Raw genomic sequence first — 22748 nt, forward strand, 5'->3', positions numbered from 1 at the left:
CACCATCAACTGCTTTGACAAAGAATGACAGAACTGTGTTTTTCAGCTGGTTAAAGCTACCCTTGGTGACCATCCATCCATTGTCTGGATCTATTTCAAGAAGATCAGCGACTGAAACGGAGGCTTCGCTATACAGGGAATAGGTAATTCTGGAATTGGCTCCATCATCTGGATCTACAGCTTGCACTTGGGTCACCAAGTAACCTTTCCCAACATCTGCTTTGACACTTGCTCTGTATTCGACTGTCATAAATTGAGGAGCATTGTCATTCTCATCCACTACTATCACTCTCACAGTGCAAAATGTAGTCCTGCCACCTCCATCAAGGGCTCTCAAAAAAACACCGATATCACTTTCCAGCATGTTCTCCCGGTCTAACCTCTCAGTTGTCAGAATCTGCCCATTGTTATCAATCAAAAATCGGTCCTTGGCAAAGTCATTTATTATGGAGTAGCTTATCTGGCCGTATACACCTGAATCGCCATCTGTTGCTTTCACATGGATTACCTTAGTTCCAGGAGCCGCGTTTTCTCTAACCTCTGCAACGTAAACGCTCTGCGAAAACACAGGGCTGTAGAGGTTGGCCCCGAGGATCTGTATATGCACCTGAGCTGTGCTGGTGAACAGCCCATCTGACACAGAGACATTTAGGCTGTACAGGGGCTCCATTCTCTGCTTGCGATGGTTGGAAAGGGTGATAACACCACTCTTGCTGTCCATAATAAAACTGGTCCGATCATTTCCTGATAGGATGCTGTACTCCAGCCTGTCAAAATCAGAGCTGTCAGCATCAGAGGCTTGCACGCAAGTCACAAAATGACCCCGAGGTGCCAGTTCACTCACATACGATTCATATATTAACTGGTTAAAAACTGGAGGGTTGTCATTCATATCTGTTATTGAGATACTAACAAGAACCTCACTGCTTAGTGGTGGGAACCCATTATCGGTTGCTCTGACTTTCAAGCTGCACTGCTGTATGAGTTCATGATCCAGCATCCGGGCTGTCAGAATTAGGCCACTGGTGCTGTCTATATGGAAGTAATCTGTGCTGTTGAAGGTGTCCTGGACGATTTGATACTGCACAATCCTGTTGTTGTCAGAGTCAGCATCAATAGCGACCACCTGCAGTACAGGAGTCCCAATCAAAGACGCTTCAGACAAAGTAGCATTATAAGCCGACTGATCAAAAACTGGAGGATTATCGTTAACATCATTAATGATCAAGTCCACAGTGACCTCAGCTCGAGCACCAGTGAGGGAATCGCTGGCTCGCACCACCAGCTTGAAAAGAGAATTTATTTCATAGTCCAGTGGGCTGATGACACTCAGAACTCCAGTATCAAAGTCGATATTAAACTGGTTGTAGGGATCTCCATCGACAATGATATAAATGATACCCTGGCCTTCTGGACTGGTTGCATTTATGCTTAAAATTGGCGTGTGCATTTCTACATCTTCATTCACGGAAGCTGTATAGAAGGGCTTGTCAAATACAGGCATCGCTTTGTTAACAATAGTAATGGGGAGCTCTACTGAAGCAGACAATGATGGGTTACCACCATCTTTTGCAAGAATGATAACCGAATACTCTATATTAGACAAATCAGAATTGAAGGCCTCTTTTAGAGTGACACTACCAGATCCTCTATCAATTTCAAAATGTCCATAGTCTTCCTTCAGAAGATATGACACCTCACCATTTTCACCCTTATCTTTATCAATAGCGGTCACTCGATAGATCAGGGTACCAGGCTCAGCATCGACTTGCACAGCAGCATAGTATGGAAGCCCTACAAACACTGGGGCATTGTCATTTATGTCCTCAATGTAAACCCTCACCACCACTCGAGCGACACGAAGGTGATCTAGTTCACGACTTGCTTCCACCACCAACTCATACAGCTCTTGTTCCTCTCGGTCAAAGGGGATGCCAGTTGTCTGAATGACTCCTGAGGTGGATTTGATTTTAAATTTGTTGCCTGGATTTAGTATACTGTATTTCAAGGGCTCATTGAGGCGGTTACCAACAGCATTCACCACAGCAATCTTTGTGATATTGGTGCTGTTTTCTGAGATGGAAGTGGAATAAAAATTCTGTGTGAAATGGAGCCCACTATCCATGGCTTCTTTTACCATTATTGTCACCATAGCAGTGCTATAAAATTTCCCATCAGATACTCTTACTATTAGCATATAATGGTCTTTGGAGAGGCTGTTGTTTTTAATGGTGAGTACCGCAGTGCTTGAATCAATTAAAAAATGGTCCATATTGCCTTCAATTAGACTATATGTTAGTTCAGGAGGGATCTCTGAATCTGGGTCTGTAGCCTTGACTTTGAGAACCTCAACACCAACATATGTAGGCAGGAGTAAGACTGTCTCAAACACAGCCTGGCTGAAGACTGGTGGGTTGTCATTCACATCATTTACCTCAATGGTCACTTCAACTGGGCTCTCTGCTGTAAGCTGGGGATTCCCACTGTCTCTAACATGCACATGGAAGTGGAAGTGGGCTATTGTTTCGTGATCTAAATTTGCAATTGTTCTGATTGCACCTGTGCTAGAGTCTACCGTGAAATACTTTTTTGCAGTAGATTCAACAATCTGGTAGACAAGCAAAGCATTCTGGTTGCTGTCAGCATCAGTGGCACGTATCACAAGGGGACTGTTATTGGTACTCCGGACTATGCTATTTACAGGAGCAGCTTCACTTATGCTGCCTGAGTACTCAGAGAAGAGAAAAACTGGTGGGTTATCATTTTCGTCAACAATCTGAATGTTCACAGTGGCGTTTGATGCCATGCCTGCCATATTTGTTGCCTGCACGATGAGCTGATAGAAGGAAGCACGTTCATAATCAAGAGCCTTTTGATTGGTGATCACTCCAGAATATGGGTTTATAGTGAAGATTCCGTCCACATTCCCATCTTTAACTTCATAAACTAATGTGGACTGACTGATTGCAGAGAGAGAGATGACAGAAGTACCAATATCCACATTTTCATTAACCTCCGCTTGGTATTCTTTGAGAGTGAACTTTGGGTGGGAGTTATCTGCCATTGTCACAGATATCCGCACAATTGCTGTTGCAGACAGTGGTGGAGAACCTTGATCAGCCACTTTGACCGACAAAACAAATTGTCCCATTGTGGTTAAGTCTGGCTCCTTCAGTAATGTAATGATCCCTAAAACTGGTTCAATCTTGAATGTGTTTCCTGTATTTCCTAAAACACAAATATTGGAAGCAAATGAGAAATGAAATACAATGCACTTAATTTAAACCAGAAGCAATTAGCTGCAATTTGATAAAGACAGTTATTGCAAATAAAGAGCCAATACAAAAGAATTCTAAGGGCCCTTTCAGACTCCCTTTCTGAAAATCAGGTATCTCAGTAATGGTATAGGTGTTCAAACCTTTGGAAATTCAGGTGCTGCTATGTATGTCTTGATTCTGAGTATCAACATCTGAGCAAGCGGTGCATGTATATTACTCCTACTGAAGTAGGAGAAAGCATCCCTAAATTACACAAATTAGTCAAATACATGTACACCTAAGGCAAAGAAACTAGATCAGAAGCTAACAAGCCAATTACATGACAAATGGATAACAAGTCAGGCTCTTAATTGAAGGGGATATTAAAGCAACCATAGAGGATTACAGTAGTTCAAGACTCAAAGAACTGAATATAAGAAGGTTAAAGTGGCATTTAGAAAAATAAAGCAGAACAAATAGCAGAGAAAAGAGATTCAAGTATCTTGTGGCGCAAAGGTTTATCATATGATCTCCGAGGAGGACAGATCTAGGTAAGTGAGATTAAGCAGCAAATGTCATGAAATGTTTGTTGTAACATGAAAGCAGTGATACCATTGACTGCATAAAGGTGAGAACTGAGTTTGGACGAAGGACCTTCTGCGGGGTCGTTTTTTTCTTTTTAGTCTTTTTGCCAACCTCTTCTTTAGCAAGACAGATTCAAAACTTCTGATATATATCTTTACTCTGTAACTAGTGATCACCTTTATTAGGCAGTCTGTCTTTTGCGGGTTCCTTGAGGGTCTGATTAAAGTACAGGATGCTGCGGGTGTTCATGGCATGTATAAGCATAGAGACTCTTCCTGAATTTCATTCCAAATACAAACATCATAGACTGAGTTACAGCAATTCCAATCATTGTAACATGTTCCTGCTATTGTAATTTAATTTTTAAAATCTAGAACTGCTTCCAGTCTACAGTCAGGCATCCATCCATGACCTGGAGAGAAGTATGTCTCAGGTAACTGGTGATAAACAAGAGATTTTCTTTTAACAGTGACTGTTACAGTTGCTCTACACAGAGCAGTAAATGTGAAAATTGTAACTGGAATACCAAATATGTGGAATCCTAAATGAAATGAGTTAATGTGAACTATTTTTTAAGATGTGCTTCACTATCTGTTGTAAATTCTGGGGCTTGGAGGCTCATTTAAGCTACATGCTACTGAGTGCAGCCACTTTTAGTGGCTTTCTATTTATATGCACCCTTTCAGATCAGTAAACTTTACTCTGCTAGCTAAAACAAAAATTGTGCTATTCACTGAGGAGCTGAGGTTCTGCCAGAGCTACAAATTCTCATAAAGATCACAGTATCTGTCACATTTGCAGATACTACAAATGCTGCTGCAGTTATTTTGTCAGTGCTTCCTAATATAAATAATTTTTAGCCACTGACTGCCTCATGCAGTCAGGCCAGAGCTGGTTCTTTTCCTTTAGGAATTTCTTATGAAATTCCACTAAAGCTACTTTCCTTACTGACTGCTCTCTTCACATGCAATGTAACATAATGTAACACAATGCATGTAATTCCCCTGAATGAACGGGCAGTGTACAATCTGAATGCTGTAGACAAAACCAGTATCCTCAACTGCAGATTTTATGTATGATAGAAACTACAGCAGCAGAAGACAGAATTTGGATGCATCTGGGATTGGAACATCTGTGGATAATGAAAGTGGGGGAACGTGTGGCTTGCAGTAAATGGAAGTTTGAAGTCTGGCACCACTGGGAGAATTCATGATGAAACAGAAACAGGCTGCAGTGGAAGAGAGTGCCTCTGAAAAGAGAAAAACATGCAGACTAAAAAGGACTATCTAATAGTTAAAGCATCCTTTCTAGGCATTGCATTTTTCTGTCTGCATCATGTATTACACTATTACCAGTGCAGGGGAGCCATACTTCTAGCATGTCAGGTTGCTCTTTACATTGCGGTGGCACCCAATTTTGGTGATTGGGTTGGAGCTCGTAATAGTGATAATATGTCAAGAAAAAGCTGGGAACGGTCTTGAAAAACATTGCCCCAGGAACTTGATCTGGTCCACTCAGTGTCTGTTCTATAAGTCACGGCATTGTCCTGCCTGGGCACGTGTAAAATTTCCCCTGACCTAAGTTAAAGGCCACTGGAGAATACTGAGAAATAACTGGTAAGACCAAATGCAGTGTATAAAGGATATATTTGTTTTGTAGTGCTAAGATCTTGGTAGGATTACAAGGGTCTAAGTTCAACTCTTAGCTGCAAAAGACTTCACCTCCTGGTTTGTTTAAGGGACTTCCACAGTAATGACAGGGTAATGACAGAAAAGAAGTTTCTTGGGTCTTCTCTAAGCTTAATTTAAGGTGTGAGCTTGAACTATGTGAAGTTAAATCGCATGTGATGGTGTAGATATCCTTATTTCATTACATATTTTTTTGTCATTTAGCCTGTTCCTAATTGATGTAAGCCATCCTAGCTAGTGACAGTCTTTATAATAATAATAATAATAATGGGGATAAGTAACAATCCTGTAGGATCAGAGCCTAATGTTGGGAAAAGCTTGTGATCTAATTTGCGGACAATCTGCAGAGTACGAGACATCTTTTTAGGGCAATAGGGGTTTCAAGTTTTGCTATTATTACAAGGGAAATATTCATATTATTAAAAAACCCACAGTCCACCAGTGGAGATGAAACATAAAAAAATTGAGATGAAACATAAAAAAAATCCAAAGGTTACAAATGTCTACTTCCTTCTCTCTTTTTCCAGGCATTCATCTTGTATATATGTTAATGGTTTACCTCAGAGATAATTCTTCACTTCAGATCTGCATGAGCCAGAGGAATTTACATTTGCTTGCATGCGTGGCAGAGATAATGCGAATTTCGCATGACTCTGCTGTTGCACTGGCAGAGGAATGCTTTTGCTGCTACAGATTATATCATGAATACAAATATACAGAGCTTAACAGCAAAAGCAATTTTAATCTGGTATCCCCTGCCCTCCTTTAGTTTCAAGAGATCTTGTGCCACTAAAACGCTACGGCTGCGCTGACAGAAGATTTTAGAATAGCCTCAGTGTCAGTCTCTTAGTAAAGATGCCAGGACATACCAGCAGGTGTGGCATTTATGGAGGATCCACTGTATACTAGACTGATGCCAGCAGCCTAAAAACACATACTCGGCTGTAGCTTTTAATAACTATCTTCCGAGATGATGGTTTTGAACTAACGACTTAGAGGTGAAAGGCTCTGTAGCCATCCAGTGAAAGTGAATGTGCTTCAAAATCAAAAACAACCAACAGGAAGGTGTCTCCTTTGCCCACCTCTACAGGAGAAGGTAGACCAAAGAAAATGAATTGTGTGTCAGGATGGACTACCACCACAGCACTGCTCTGTGCATGGCATGAACCATGATGTTCCATTTTCGGCCCCCGTCCTAACCTGCTTCAATAGTGTAGATAAGCTCTGAATTTTCGCCTTTGTCTTTGTCCAAAGCCGTGACCTGCAACACTGCTGATCCAACTGCTGCTGATTCAAATACTGAGGCTTCATACAATGGGCTGGTGAAGTACGGACTATGGTCATTGGAGTCTTCCACATTTATGATGACTCTGGCCAGGTTTCTTCTATAAGGGAATTCTTGATCTCGGACCTATAGAACAAATGCAAATCTTGATATCCATCTAGCAAAGCTTCACAAATATTACTCATCTGAGTGCTAATAACACTTTCAGTTCTATTTAATACAAAGTAATAAAAAAATCCATTTGTTGCAAAGAACAGTCTAAAGTACATTCACATGTGAGATGGTACATAAGAAAAATTAAAGAAACAGGAAGAACTTCGGGACCTTTTTCTTTCACTTGTGAGAAAATGTATGGCAACTAACCACCATGACATGAATTTCTGAAGTGGCAACACATGACATCTTAAATTCAGTTTTAGCTTTGCAAGAAACAATTTTTTTTTAAATACATGCTGAAAGGTCATGCCTTTGCCCCACCATTCACTACTTTACATCATCGAGGTGAATAAACGTAGCCCTTTGCTCCTTCTTTTAAAGAGCTGCAAACAGTCTAAGGCCTGTAGCTGCAAATGGACTTTTTCATCATTATATATGTACATAACTTTTTGAAGATGATGATACGTACAGTAAACATAGTAGGAATTAACTTACGAAGTGCTGAGCACTCCCAACAGTGGTATCATTTATCACACTTCTCTCAACCTCATAGAAAATATCTCAGCACTGCTACACTGATAATCCTCCCAACACGATCCCCTCAAGTTTAGTTCTTCTTAAATAGAGCAAAACCCTTATTGCAGCAGGTGGAGATCAAAACCAAGCACCAGGAAATGACCTTGGTCAGCCATGTCTCTTGTGATTCAGTTCATATCTACTCAGCCTGCTTGCCAACAGACTCGCAGCTTGTTAGTCTGTGAGCTGAGACCCCACTCAGCTGCTTCTTGTTGGATCTTACAGCAGCTCTCTGATTCCTAGGGTCCCTTGTCCAAAGATGGCCCCCCAGCGCCATGAGCTGTTCTGTCAAAGATCTTTTCTGCTGGAGTCTTAAGTGGTTAAAGAAAATACCAGACTACAATATTTAAACAAACACAGATTTTTTTTTTAACTATCCTCCAGTCCATAATGTATAATCTTCACTTGGAAACAGATAGACTTATGTTCTGAAATATAGGCATACTAAACAAAAATCGGTAATTAACTCTTTTTTTCTGCATGCCCAAACATTTGGAAGTGCACATGAAAACTATTTTGTATATCAACAGTTTATGTACAGAAATAAGTCTGTAGAAGTCAACTATAACCGAAGCTTTTATTCAGAAAGGATGTAGCATTCTCTATGGCAAGAAAGCAGTTATCTCCCTGTGAATTTTCAGAGTTTCTGAAGTGAGGCTGGAAGTTATTTGAGAAGATAACTTTCAGCCTCACTTCAGAAACTCTGAAAATTACCTTGAGTGAGAGGACCAGATGCTGAAAGATTAAATGATTTCCTGCTTGCTCTCCCTTCAGATAGCAAATCATATCATATTCCATACAATGAATTCACAATAAGTTTCCAAAAAAGCCCAAATAAAAAATATAAAATAAATGCACAGCAGCGCAGGCAAGATAAAATTAATGACTCTTTTTAGCACTAAGAGCCCTTTGCTCCTGCAAATACCGAAGCATGTGTGCACTTGAAGCAGCAGTGATGGTGTCCTGAGCCAAGTGAATATTGCATTCTTACCATGACATTAAGGATGTGCTTATCTTGAGCTTCATGGTCTAATCTCTCAGCAGTATAGAGCACCCCAGTGCTGGGATCAATTCTGAATTTTCTCATGCTGACTGTATCGATGCTGCTGTGAATAGTGTAGCTCAGCTTATGCTTTTCGTCTCTGTCTATAGCTTCAATTTGCAGAATTTCAGTATCAGGGAGGATGTCCTCTGAAATGGTGACATCGTAACTTGGGTGAGAGAATTCTGGGCCATTATCATTGTTATCCAACACTTTGATAAGAACCTACAGTTAATAAAAGAAAAACATTTTAAGTTATTGAAGTTTAGTCAGATTACTGAATAGGCATCCAGAGAAATATAATCTACGTTAGATGGCTGATGATGTTACGCTGCTGTATGGTGGGATTGAGAAACATCATTTAATATTAAACGTTTACTGTTCAGATCAAAAGCAACAGTATGGATACGTCTTTGGAGGCAAAATGTTCCTACACAGAGCCTCAAAAAGAAGTCCATATTTTCAGTATCTATAGACTGGAAAATATTCCTACAATGGTTATGGGAAAGGTTTTGTTATCCTTTGTAACTGCTCTGGTTACAAGAGGCTGCTAGAGCTATTATGGGATTTCCTTTCCCCTTCACTATTAATAAGGCTATAAAAGAATCCTTTTTACGTTACTTAAATCTGCTTTTTGTACAATCATGATTCAGTTAAATCCTGTGTTGTTTTATGCCTGATATATTGTGTTGGGACATACTAGCAATGTCAAATCGTGACAGCAGTGGCGGCTCCAAGTCGCTGTTACACTTTAGGCTGTGTTAGGAACAGTGACACTTAATGAGATAAGAACAGGAGACGTGACCTCATGATCACACAAGCCCACCCCACACAGATCAACACGTACCACCAAGGACAGGTAATTTCAGGGCACTGATGACAGGGAAGGATTATTTTTATGATTTCATCCTTCCTCTTCCTTTGCCACTGATGGTTGTTTTCATTTCCAAGTAATTCACTTTCCCCTCAAACACCTACTTGCCTCCCTTCTGTTGCAGTTTATGAATGGTAGAACATCTGCTGAAAATCTCAATGAATGCTGCACCATTTGCTTCAAGTCTGCCTTTAAAACCTCAGTATTGATCCCTAAAGAAACTTGGAGAGGGGGAAGGCAGCCAGGATGCTGCTGGTGCTGCCAACTATACCCATTCCAATATATCACAGGCTGGTAACCGGTAACTAAGAATCACTGTTTTCCGAGCTTTGACCTCAAAAGTTATGTGACTTTGCAATGTTACGCATGTGTGGCACCAATGGGGTTTTGTGTTTTCCACCACTGGAGGAGTCACTCCCTGGAGAAAATTTGTTTCTCAGACTTTGTATGCTTATAGATTGCTTTGGGCAGCGTGGCAGTAAAACTCTTGACAAACTACAGAGTACCAACAGATGAAATGCAAAGAGTTCCCTCTTTTTCAGTAGTGGAAACAAAAAGTGTTTTTTCACAGAATATGCCTGTGAAAGTGCACATCTAATTTCACAGCCAGTGAAATGGAACAATCTTTTTATTCAAAGGCTTTGAAATAAGAAATAGTCCAGTGAATGATATGGGAAAGGCCATGCACAGGACTGTTCCCTAAAACCGGGAGACTGACCCATCCCTCGTGGTATTTTCCTCGTTGTTCTGAAAAGCACTTGGCTCTTTTTAAAGCAAGTATTTTATTCCTTTACTTGACGAAGCCCTGTTCACCCATACTTCCTTAACAGAAGAAAAATACAGTTATACTTTTACTGCAGCACTGTACAAACAGATGTTGACCTCAGAGAGAAATGAAACTTTAGATTTCCATGATATGTGGCAGGGTTTGCAGAACACGTTACCAGAAGGAACATAAGCAATCGTAAGCAGCACTCGTAATGAACTAGCCTGGGAACTGTTTAAAAGACAGACGAAAAATGCTCTCTAAGTTAAATGGTGTAGGACTTAACTGCACATTCCATACAATTTAATTTTCACCAGATTATGGTACACCAGAGTGAAGCATGGAGAAGCATATATTAAGTTATGCTTCAGTCTCGAACAGATAGCAACAAAACTTGGGGAAAATATACATTGCTGGGCCGAAGATAATGAGGAAGATTTACTTAGCTTTTGATATTTTTGTTGTTGCTATACAACATATCAAGGTGTGTTTCTGACCTGACTGAGGAAAAAAAGCCAAACCTACATCTGAAAAATATGTGAAGATATTAATTGCAATATATGAAAGGAAGCCTGAGGAAAAAAATGAAAGACTTAAACTCTACTTTGATGGGACACAGACCCAGTGCTGAACCACTTTTGTTAGTGTAAGGAATAGACATTGAAGCAATATGAGTTGGGGATAATCTGGTTACCAGTGTTTAAAACTTAAAGACATCTTCTCAAGCAGTTTTGATACCTTCAATCCTCGCCAGGTACCACTATAACATAGCCGGATTATCTCACTGCTGCATTGTTAACACAGACAACACCACAACTTATTTTGCTTTTAATTAGTGGACAAAAACATCATATTTCATTTTAGATAGTCTAACAGAGAAGTAAAAACTTTGCAATTGGATTGGATTGAAAATACCAAGAGTGTTTGATTCTGCTGATGCTAGTACAGCACAGTCTACCTTGAATAAGTCAGCTGCCATGTGAGGGACAGGCTAGTATCTGGGAATTTGTTTTTAACATTGCTGTGTGCAAGCTCAAGTTATACCGTAAGAAAAAAAAACAAAACTGAAGTAGAGATGCACACCAATGTGTCTTAAAGGTCCTGCTACAGCAGTGACATGCTGCTTTGATTGCGTGGTGTGTGGTCACCCCAGTGCTGAGGTCCCCTTCCCATTGTATCTAATTCTCATTGTATCTAATGCATTTTGGGATCCCTGGCAAATTGGGAAAGCAGAGGAGGACATAAAGCTTTATCCACCACAAAGCTTGCACCGTGACTGTGCAAGACACGGCTTCATTATTTATGCCTTCACTAGACTGCATAAACTAAACAGGGTGGGACTGGATCAGCATCAGCCCAAGGGCAAGCCATGAGATTATGGACATGATAGTGTGGATTCACAAAGCAGGATTTTCTCCCACAGAAAAAGGTATAAGCTACCAACCATGATGGTGCTTGGGCTGTGGGAGGCAGGGAGAGGGGAAAAGATAAAAAAATTGAGGTCCTCATTCACTGTGGTCATCAAACTTACAGGGAACTATGCGCTTAAAATTACTTTGATGGTTTCCAGAAAAAAAAATTTTTTTTTCTTCTTTCACTTCATATCTACTATAAAACTGATGAAGTGCCTGTTCAAGTGGCAGGCATCTTCCTCCCCAGAGAGACAGTATTTTAACGATTTGTCAAGTGATCCACATTCAAATACGCATTATTTATTACATACTCTGCATTTCAACAGCCCCTTCCATCTGGAGATGGAAGGCAGTGGGTTAGAAATGCTAATGAATAAAGAGGTCATTATTGATTCACAATTTTTTCTAATAAAGCAGTTAAGAGTATATCTAATTTTTGTCAGGTGTCCCTCAAAATCCCCAAGAGTCAACTGTAATTTTAACATTACAGTCTCTCCTTTAGTAGAGGGAGTGGATTTTCCTTAAAACAAAAGAAAGTTATATTATACATGGGAATACTGATTATACAGAGCTCTGTTAAATCCACAAGCTATGGAGAAGATAAAAATGGAACTCTTTTATGTTCTTAAAAATTTAACTGTCTTGGGAGCTACATGAAAAAAAAAATCAGGTCAAATAAAATGGAACTTAAGTGCCATTTTAAATAGACATTAGTCTTTCAATTCTTGCAACATTTTTTGTGGATCAAGTGACTATTATTTTCCCCATCCTCTGCCCAGGGAAACTGCCTTGCAGTGAGGTTAAACGACTTACCAAAGTCACACGAGAAGTGCAGTGGCAAACCTGGGAAAGACATTACAGGTTTATTTTTGCACCACTCCACTTTTATTAGGTCACCTTAAAATGCCACCTTCCTATGCAGAAGATTTCCTGCCCCAGCACGACTTCTAGTAAGATCTTACTTAAAAAGAGGGGCCAGTCTTTTCCTTCAGTAAAGGACAAATGTTACAGTGACATGAACACCAGGCTTACAGAAGACCTGATCCTACAAACATATGTGAAGTTGAGTAAGCCGAACGCCACCAGATCCTTAATATGAGGAAAGTTACTCAAATGCATTTAACGGCTGCCAAACTCTGGCATAAAATCTTGGTACTACTGGCAAATTTCCCTCTGACTTCAAAACAGTCAGCAGTCTGCTCCTTGAAGCCTTGAGCTTTAGCTAGCCCGCAGCATGTCTTTCACCCAAAATCAAGCGTTATCCTACTGAAGCGACTCAAAGGCTCACAGTGTATGTGTAATTTAATACTTTCTTTACATTTATTTCCAAACAGAAGATATGGCAGGAATGAGCTGTGTTGCATAAATATCCTTTATTATTGTGTAGGTGCCTGGGTGTTAAGCTGTGTGACAGCACCCATTGTGTAAAATCAAAGACAAGCTTTAAAAGTTTCCCACCACATCTCCAAAAGGTGACGAATGGAAATGTTTACTATTGGTTCGCTGCTAAGTAGGGATTCCTCTTTGCTGAGGACTGTTCAAGGTTACTGACTAAACCACTTTTCATAGACAAACATTAGCTGCAAGTCTTTTTTCCACGCTCATAAAGCAAACACGCAGCAAAGCAGTCTCTGCCTGGTTATCCTTGAAAGCTCGTATCTTTTCCAGCTCGTCATGGGCTTCAGAAAGGCAGGCTTGTCTCCTTCTGCTTTCATTGTGCAGAGCCTAATTTATAGTCCAAACGAGCGTCTCGCTATAAAAGATTTGCTTCTCCCTGTTCACTTCCTATTTCCCACAGTTAAAGCAAGTTTCAAATAAAGGATTCATGGGCCTCCAAGCCTAGGCAAAGTAACACTCAGCATTAGCAAAGACTTTGTATTCAAAATGGTAAGTGAATGGTCTAGAGAAATACAATCGAATCAAAGCAGGACAAAACCTAATGCAGGAAGTCTTGCCAAAGCTGTTTTTAATGTTGCCCATCACAAATACCTTTGGTTTAGGCACAAACGTGTTTGAGTGAAAACTGGATAAATGCCAGGAGCAGCTTTAGAGCCATTTGAAGCTGGAAGAATCTGCTTGGCTAATTGCTTGGTCTGGGCACAGTGTTGTAGAACAACCTATTAAGTGCTTGAATTGCTTAAACTCAGGTTACGCTTTTGTACAGGTTTTGAAAACCTGTTTTGATTTTATATTCCTTTCAACAGTGTTACCACACAACTTTATTTGCTATTTCCTGACAAGTTGTTCTCTCCTCCAAACCCCAACCTTAACATAAAAATGCCAAGTTTCCCTACCAACCTCAGTGGTCTGTTATTTATACTTTACTGTGCCCCTTGTGCTGTGTTAAATGGGGGGAAATGCCTTTGTTTCTCAGGCAAGGCAGTGCCTAGATCTTGGGATGGACAGAAAAAAAAAAAAATCAAGGATTGGGTTGGTTCTAGTTTGGAAGAAATGTTCAACTGAGCAATAGTGAAAAACTGAAGTGATGTCCTACAAGAACCCACAGCACAAAACCTCTGCTGGCAGGCTCTAATGTCTTATGTGCGTTTTAGCCATGGTCCTCTAAGAAGAGCTTTTCACCACTCAGTTAAAAGAAACACCTTTGTTAAGAAACAATCTTATAAAGGAAAGGTGTTCTCTGAAAGTTCAGACCAAGTTTAGTATCCTGAAACTCACACCTAAAGGTCAATCATGAGCAGAAGAATAAAGAAAAGCCCACAACCCTTCTGCAAGGACAGAGCTGTAACCTCTCCAGTCTGCTCTGGGAGGAGCCAGCCTGGCTGGCTTCAACTGAAGGTATTACAAGCAACCATGTATTGATCTACAAAAACTTGCAGATCTACAAAAAACACGCAGAGGGAACTGCATGTTCCTCTCTGAGTTTCCCAGTTCTGGGAAATAGTGCGATGGTTTTGCAATAAGTGAAACTGAGGCACTTCTTGCCTCCTAGCTGGGAAGCATCAGCCTTCATGCTTTAAAGCATCTTTTTTATAGCAGTTAGAACAATGTGAAAAAAGAAGGTAAGAAAATAAGCAAGAAGTAAAACTGTCTTTTTCATACAATATCATGATGCCAGGAAAAAAAAAATATCCACTTTCCTAAACCCCATACTTTTCTGCTAGTATAACATTTTCAATAAAAGTGAAAAATTACCATCACTTAGACGATTGTTCCCCACTGTACTTCCGTGAGCATTTTAGCAAAAGTCAACAGTATGCACTACAAATAAATAAATAAATGCTATTCTGTGTTGTGCTGGGATATAAAGGATCTGACTTGTTTAGTCAAAAAAAAAAAAAAGCTTTGGGATAAACCTGACTCAGGACAGAATGTCTAACGTTACACAAATTTAGTCAAAATTGTGGCAGGAGCAGGCATTTAGATGTATTACACTGATTTCTTGCTGGGAGAGTCCTCCCCCTGCTCAAGTGAGGGCAAGAGACCCTTTCCCAGCCTGAAGGGAGGTGCTGGGGGCAGCAAGGAGCAGGGTCACTGTGTCTCCACACAGTCCTGGCTCTCTCCAGAGGGTGGATGCAGCAGCCCTGTCCCCTCCCCAAGGCCAACAGCTCAGCGGACAGCTGCAGCAACTGCATTTCGCAGGGATTCAGAGCCAAAAACAGCTCCAGCCTTTCATAAATTTCCACATGGTCTTGAGCAATGATAAATTAAACTCAGGGAAAAAAAGCAAAAGCTTTAGCTGGCTAAGCCTCCTGATTTAGCCTTCCTAGAAGTTAATCAACATGACAGAAGCTTTGTATCCACATTGCAAATATATAAACCAAATGAGACGACATTTCTTCTTCTGTTGCCCCCTCTGTCCCTCTCCATCAGGGCTGTGCTGCCAGGATGGCTGGGGCTCAGCTGGGCGGCAGCAAGGTGAGTGGCAGCAGCTCAACAAGTCCTGGTGCTTTGGTTCTCGCTTTGGAGATTGTATTCCTTTTAGAAATCCTGATCATGTCCAAACCAAAAAGGGTTTCAGTTACAAAGCAAGTCTGTTTTTTTTTTTCAGTATTCCTTATCTCCTTTTTGCCTCTTTTCACGACAGTGAACCATTAGAACAACAGATGTAACTTTTAAATCAAAACGATCTCCTTCCTCTTGTGGTATGGTAGTGAACTATGTGCACAGTAAGACATGAAGGAAGTAAACAGTTTATCAGCATTTAAGGTTGTGCCCATTTGACCTCAACCCTTAACAAAGGTGTGTAGGAACATTGCTGAAGAAACTTTTGCAAGTCGGTGCCAGGGATCACGTTACTGAAGAAAAAATCTTTGGCATTTTTACGCTGCATTTTACCACATCCAACTGTGTAACAGACAAAAGGCCAGGAAGAGATAAGGGGAAACAGGTGGGGTGGAATAAAAAGCAAGTCTGTTCCATTTGGCATAGCACTGATCAGCTGTTCATAATAAACCATTGCACTTTGAGGGGGGCTTTATATTATTTTATCGTTATGCAAGTGGATGAGTTTATACATTTACTTTCTACCCGCTTCCTCTTCTGCTATATATTCCTGCAGCTATAACTAAAAATGCAGGAGGTACTGTGTGTATGAGGCAAAACACAACATCACTTTATCAAGACTCAGAACAAGGACACTGAGAGCCATCAGTAAATTTTCACTGTTTCTATACCATAGTTTACTTAACTCATCAGTTTGATTTTTTACTGTTCTAAAAGGAAACAAAGATGAATAAGGAAACCAAAGGATCCAAAGTACAGTCAAAAATATGACAGAGAAATTTTGTAAAAGAGTGAGATTATTAGGCAGGTCGTAATTCTGGCAGCTTTGAGATGATGATCACTTTCAAAATCTCTGTTGTGAAAACCAGAAGAAACATTCTCATATGTTTCCTGGTCCACAGTTACTTAAAACAGTATCCACATGGAGAGAAGGAGGTGGAGGAAAGAAGGGTCTGTACCCACCAATGATTAACTTATACTAAACTATTGTAATCTCAAATGACTATCTTACATTTTTAAATAGGTTACAAAGAATGCTCAGGCTTCTTTTAGAATGCAACGGCTTTACTGAAATACGTTTTAATTAAATTATGTTCTAATTAAAAATGTAGGGTTTTCTTCAAAATATGTTTTGAGGACTGTCATAGGGGTCAACCTATTAAATCAGAAGCTGCAAACCCAATAAATTTAATATTCATGAGAAGAGAAATACTTCTATCCAGCATGTTTAAAATTCTCCGTGCTTTTTAGTATTTGTGTGGCTGAAATGTTTGCATGAAAAGAAATGTTGTGTTAGGGGTTCAACAACACATTTCTGAAATGTGGACTGAGAGTGTCATCAAATTAAAAAAGCAAAGCAGACAAAAAACTACTCAAGGGCTGAAGAAAATGCTTATGGGAAGGGAACATAAAGAGGTTGGTCATTCTCTTCGCTTGCTTACCAGGAGACTGGGAGGTGATTTTACTATTCTGAGTAAGTGACTTCCTGGGGAGAAAATACTTTTAAAGAGCCTTTTAACTGAGTAGAGAAAGGGATAACAGGGAATACAGGCCAGATATAATCAAGTTAAAAACATGGGGTGTTTTTAGCAGAGATGTAAGTAATTACTGAATCTAACAGGGAAACTAGCAATTTAACTACCAACTAACTTACTATCATCAACTGATGTTTTCTTACCAAGAGTGGGTTATCAGGATAAATTATCAGATAGGGATAGTTAGGTAGAGATTTTAGGGCTGGTCATAAACAGGAATTCAGGCTGAGAAAGCACTCTTAGGAAAGTTGGTGTTGTGACTCAGTGAATACAGATTTACACCTGAACCATTTGAGCAAAAAGGCAAGGTCAAACAGAAGCATCTGTGTGGGCATGCACGTAAGTAAATTTAAAAAATGTTCAGGCCCTCCTTCTGCATTGTAAAGAACTAAATAGCATCACAAACTTATTTTTTTCATTTACTCTATAAACCACATTTAATCTGGGATTTGAGGCTGCACACAGGTGTCCTCTACCAGTATGTATTTTGCCCCGTGTGTCAAAAAACATTCATGCCATAGGCACACTTGGGCAGTAATTCAGATTTCAGGCCCTACTGAATCCATACCCCATAATTCCACCTCGTATTGAAGGAGTGTCCCCGGTGCCACCTGGACTGCAGAGTCCCTCTGCCATGACCCTGACCGTGGTTCAGGGTCTGGTTCCCACCAGTCTGAAGACTGGTTCCCACCGAACAGATACGCAGGCTCTGTGTTGAGGTCTCTCTCACCAGGGTGTGTCAGAGTCAGCATTATCCCAGCCCTTCACGTTTATCTGACCTGACTTTTTAATTGCTGAAAGGCACTGAGCCTGATAGGCAAGCCTGGTTTTAAAGGGTTCGCTGGGGCTGTTCCCCAGAAGACAATGTAATTGCAGGCAGTGACACTAAAGCAGAGATCCTTTGAATTTTAAGTTTCGCCTCTGAACAATCTCTTCTCTGAACAATTGATCCTGTGTCCCACATTTGGTTCTTGGGAGGATGAGCAGTATAAAATCCATTTAATACAGTCAATAGCAATATTCCCCAACACCACAGAAGCACTATTGTATTTTGGACCATTATGGGGGGATACAATTGTCAAAATCTAAGCTTCGCTGCAGTGATAGGGACTCCCTCAGCTGGAGGAAGGCAAATTACATTCACGTGAGCATGAAGAGGACAAAAGGAGAAATAATGCTTTGAAACCTTCAGGAGCTGATTCTTTACAACCAGACAGAAAGGCTCTGAAAAATATCCCCTTCATTAGTTAACAGTGGTCTCAAAGGATGAGGTTTCATTTGTATGGCAAAATTATTAATTTTATAGCATATACATTCCACTAACAAATGAAAAACTTGCCAAGAAAGGAATGTGATATTCTACCTGAGTCGTGGCAATGTTTGTTCCATCGGTGACCTCCACAGTCATATTATATATTGACCTCTGCTCTGCATCCAAGGGCTTTGCAATGACAATAGTGCCCACTCCCTTCTCCGCGTCGAAAGAACTATCGTAATTCCCTCCTAATTGTTGCACAAAAATACAATTAAATTAGCCATCTCCGGAAAATTTCTATTGAAAATGTTCCTAGAAGTGGGCATAGCTGTTTACTGGCATCCATCTTAACGGCTTGCCTTAGCATACACAGTACATCTACTGATATTTCTTTGTTCATAACTCATTTATATTTCAAAGCACAGTTTGTATATTGGGAAGCAGATATCATTAAAATGCACTGCAAGAAAAAAAATCTAGCAGTATATTTAAGTGAACCATAACTGAGTCTACAGAAAGAATCAAATGGCTAGAATTCCATAAGATGTGTGCCCTTGTATTTTGGATAATGAACAAGCATGATTATCTTTTTGTATAAAAATCATTCTAGGATGGTTTTATTCTGAAAATTTTAATTTCAGGAAATTCTCACTGATGTTCATGGGTGCAAAGACCGTCATCTGAGTCTTTTAAAAGTACAATTATAATCAATTTTAAAAAATGCAAATAGAGATTTGTTATGTTAATTTCAAGGACAATAATAATTACTGTCAGCAAAGGTCAAACACTACCAGTCCTTTAGGAATTATTCAAATGAATCTGTCAGGATACACATCCTAAATTCGTTTCCATTAAAAAAACCCTCACAAAGCACTGTTCTGAAACTAATATCCCCTTATCCTGTCACACGCTCAATGATGCAGCAGTGGGAAAACCCTCCTGAGTCTCAGGTGAAAGAAAAAAAGGAAAAAAAAATCTATTAAGAAGTAAGAGAAGCCATAAATAATTCGAGATTAAAGGGTTATACAGGATTTCTCAGACACAGCTATAGTTTATAAATTAGAATCACTCATTATGTTCAAAAGTAATGCACGCACTCCCTGCTGCTAAGATGCTTCTTACTCATCTATGAAGTGGAATTTATTATGAGTTGAGGCAGGATTTCTCAGACACAGCTATAGTTTATAAATTAGAATCACTCATTATGTTCAAAAGTAATGCACGCACTCCCTGCTGCTAAGATGCTTCTTACTCATCTATGAAGTGGAATTTATTATGAGTTGAGGATGAAAGTTTTGGAGGCTGGACACAGGGAGAAGTGGAACACAACACTTCTGACAAACTCCTAAGGTATATTCATCGCAGAGCAATGCAATGCCACCAGCTACAGCCTCTGACAACCCAGTTCTGCAAAGTGGAAAAGGCTTTCAAACCCCACTGGTTTGTGTAAGAGCTGCTCAGACCTCTTGAGATTAGATCCACAGGTAGAAAAACACACATTCTGCTGACTTAGCTCTCGTGAGAGATATATAGAGATACATATTTTAACGGCTGGTTTATTATCACAAAATGGCTCTCATTTAAGGACTGGGGACAGAGAAGCAAAAGAAGACAGTCTTCCTTGCTCTACCATCAAGTATTGCCTCTGCATGGTTTGTTGACCAACAGCTGGCATTATCCTCAGAAACAATCATGCATTTAGTGAGAGGAAAAAGGTTTTGGCATTCCAAGAAGTGAAAGATTAGGAGGAATCACAGTGAAATTGCAACCTGTGAATACCTTTATGTGAAGAAACCCTCGCTTCTCTCTACCTCTTGCACAGGCTATTGCAAAGAAAGCGTAAGATAGAAAAATCACTGCTCTGTCCATATCTGCCTTGGATGGGGAGAAGAAAGGGGGAGGAGGAATAAGAGCGCAGGTGACCTGCACAGAAAGGCAGAATCAGTGAACATCTGCCCACGGAAATGATCCAGATGTAGTCATTTCTGACACGCCACCAGACTTCCCTATGCTGAATATATGTATATACGAATACACAGCTCTGAGCCTAACAGATGCAGTTGTTGTTTTCCAGGAAAACACTGATACTGGATCTGCTGTGATGGTGGATAGAAACATTGCTTTTTTCCGAATCTCCTTCTGCAAGTCCAATCTACATATTTTTCTCAATTGAGATATATATATATTTAACGCTATTTTACACTAGGAAAAAAAGCATAATTGTCCTTGACATTTAAGCATTAGCAAGGTATTTGGACATTGATCACATCTTCAGTGTTTGCTTTTCTTCTTTTTTTTTTTTAAAAGTTAAGTCTTGAAGAAAAAGATGCTGTCGCCTAATTAACATTTTAAATAGATTTTCTTGAGAAAAAATGTACCATGAAAACCATCTCTGAAAAAAGCCTCCTTGGAAGAAAAGAGTTTGAGATTCTTGCAAGGAAATCTCTGCCGGAATGAGGCTAGCCTTGGGACAGTAGGCAGTTTACAAAGAGAATGCTTCATACTGATAACCATGAAAACTGGAAGTCTATACTTCAAGATGCTTAATAACCATCTTAATAAGCAATCAAAAATTATATGCTATCACCTGGCAGACGCTTCCAGAGGAAGCCTGCCTTTAAAACTTCCAAGAGGTAACATGGAAGGATCAGCAATAAGTATTTTAAATACCCTTCCTGTGTTGGCTTAGAGCTGGGTTTGCAGGGCACTATGTAGCGTATTGCAGATACACCGACTTCTTTGAGGCATTTTCATTAAGTGAAGTATAATCTTCCCCTAAAATAAGAACTGACTTCATCATATGAGGTTTTAATGTGTTATTCACATCTTCCAAAATGGTCTAGTGTCAAACAAACAAATCTTGGTTGCCAGTCACTCCAATGCAGCCTACACTTGTAACTAACTAGGCACTGAACTTCATTTTACATTGACCCATTTTCTACTAAACAAGGCAAAAACTGCATCAAACACGGAGCCAGAGATGGATCAGAGACCATGCTGCTGTGAGATCTGTGATTATAATCTCTTTTGGAGTGAAATCCTGATTTATTCCTGATTGAGTCCAGTATGTTTTAACAGACCATGGTCAGTTGAACAACAACTCGGATGGCTGAACTTCTGGGAATATTGCCCTAGATATTGGGTCTCCCACCTCTCATCTGGAGTACTAGAGGCAGTCTGAAAACGCTTTGTACTGCTCCTCAGCCTTCATACACCCTCAAAACAAGTCCTCATACGATGAATGTTTCTGAAGTTGCACTTAAGCACTGAAGACTAATTAATGAATTAGGTATAAATGCTAAACTCTTAAGAGTCTTATAGATGTGATAAGTCTACGCAAGGCCTACTATGAAGCATCCAGCGAAGCACCCAGCACAAACATCTTTGAAAGAGGGGTACTGGAGGGGCTTGGAGAGAGAGAAAACATTCTTGCCTAAAACCAAACAGGACTCTTCTCCTAAATAAAACCGGCAGCTGAACTATTCTGGGAACTCCACGTGAAACCCCCTCCTTTGGAAGGTGCTCACGTTGAAGTTGGAGAGCTGAGTCCATAGGAGACGACAGCTGAGAAAGTGTCAGCTTCACACACTTCTGGGATACTTGAGGCCAGTTTTTGAAAGCAAGCTGCTGGGTAACTACCAACCCTTTAGAAGTGAGCTGATGTGCAGCACTGCAAGCTCCCACTGTATCAGTTTTACCAATATTACTGTGGCCACTTAACATTTTCTTTGATCACAATCTTAGGATGAAAAGGGGATACGGATGATGAAATTTTGGTCAGCTGCTCAGTTTTATTCACGTGAATTTTTATTACTTATTCCAGTTTCTAACATATGGCACAAGCTTTCCTTTTGATTGTCTATTAAATAATTGTGCTTCCAGACACGAGATATGTAGAAGCTGTCTTTGCTAATGTGCTTGCAATTGCATTAGGAAGGAAATATTTCAAATAAAGATAATAACTTTTTACTTCCTCGGGTATTTTGGGAAAATCAGCAATAAGGAAGGCAAGATGATTGAACTGGCAAGTTGGTTAGACAGGTTGTCCTGAGAAAGCATTTTAACACTGAATGAACTTGGAGAGATGTGGAATAGCTGTTGTTTGTAATGCCATTGCAGGCTAAGATGTAATGATGACTCATCTCCAATAAAGATTAAAGTCTTCCCTTAAAATACTCTGATTAAATGGAAGCACTCACAATAGGATTTCATGAAAAGTCCACATCTACTTTCAAAGCCATCTTTGGATGAGAAGACTTACCATGCTGGGATTATATAAAAACATGCAGAAAGTGTTTTTTCTCTCTGATTGACTTAAGATTCTGAAAGACACCCAGCACAGTTAGTTACGTCT

The 22748-nt window shown here is 40.0% G+C and overlaps 1 protein-coding gene across 1 annotated transcript in view; it reads right to left on the bottom strand.

The window, feature by feature from the left end:
- The window catches only part of FAT3 (FAT atypical cadherin 3), a gene marked incomplete at both ends in the record, with an annotated part of 42869 nt that overhangs the window by 14428 nt on the left and 5693 nt on the right, over positions 1-22748 (bottom strand). The window contains 4 exons of the mRNA XM_010134163.1: positions 1-3228; positions 6731-6941; positions 8539-8814; positions 18503-18642. Coding sequence (XP_010132465.1) covers positions 1-3228; positions 6731-6941; positions 8539-8814; positions 18503-18642 — 3855 coding nt within the window. The remainder of the gene's footprint in view (positions 3229-6730; positions 6942-8538; positions 8815-18502; positions 18643-22748) is intronic.

The sequence above is a fragment of the Buceros rhinoceros genome, unplaced genomic scaffold, assembly GCF_000710305.1.
Source record: "Buceros rhinoceros silvestris isolate BGI_N320 unplaced genomic scaffold, ASM71030v1 scaffold13144, whole genome shotgun sequence".
Classification (NCBI taxonomy): Eukaryota; Metazoa; Chordata; class Aves; order Bucerotiformes; family Bucerotidae; genus Buceros; species Buceros rhinoceros.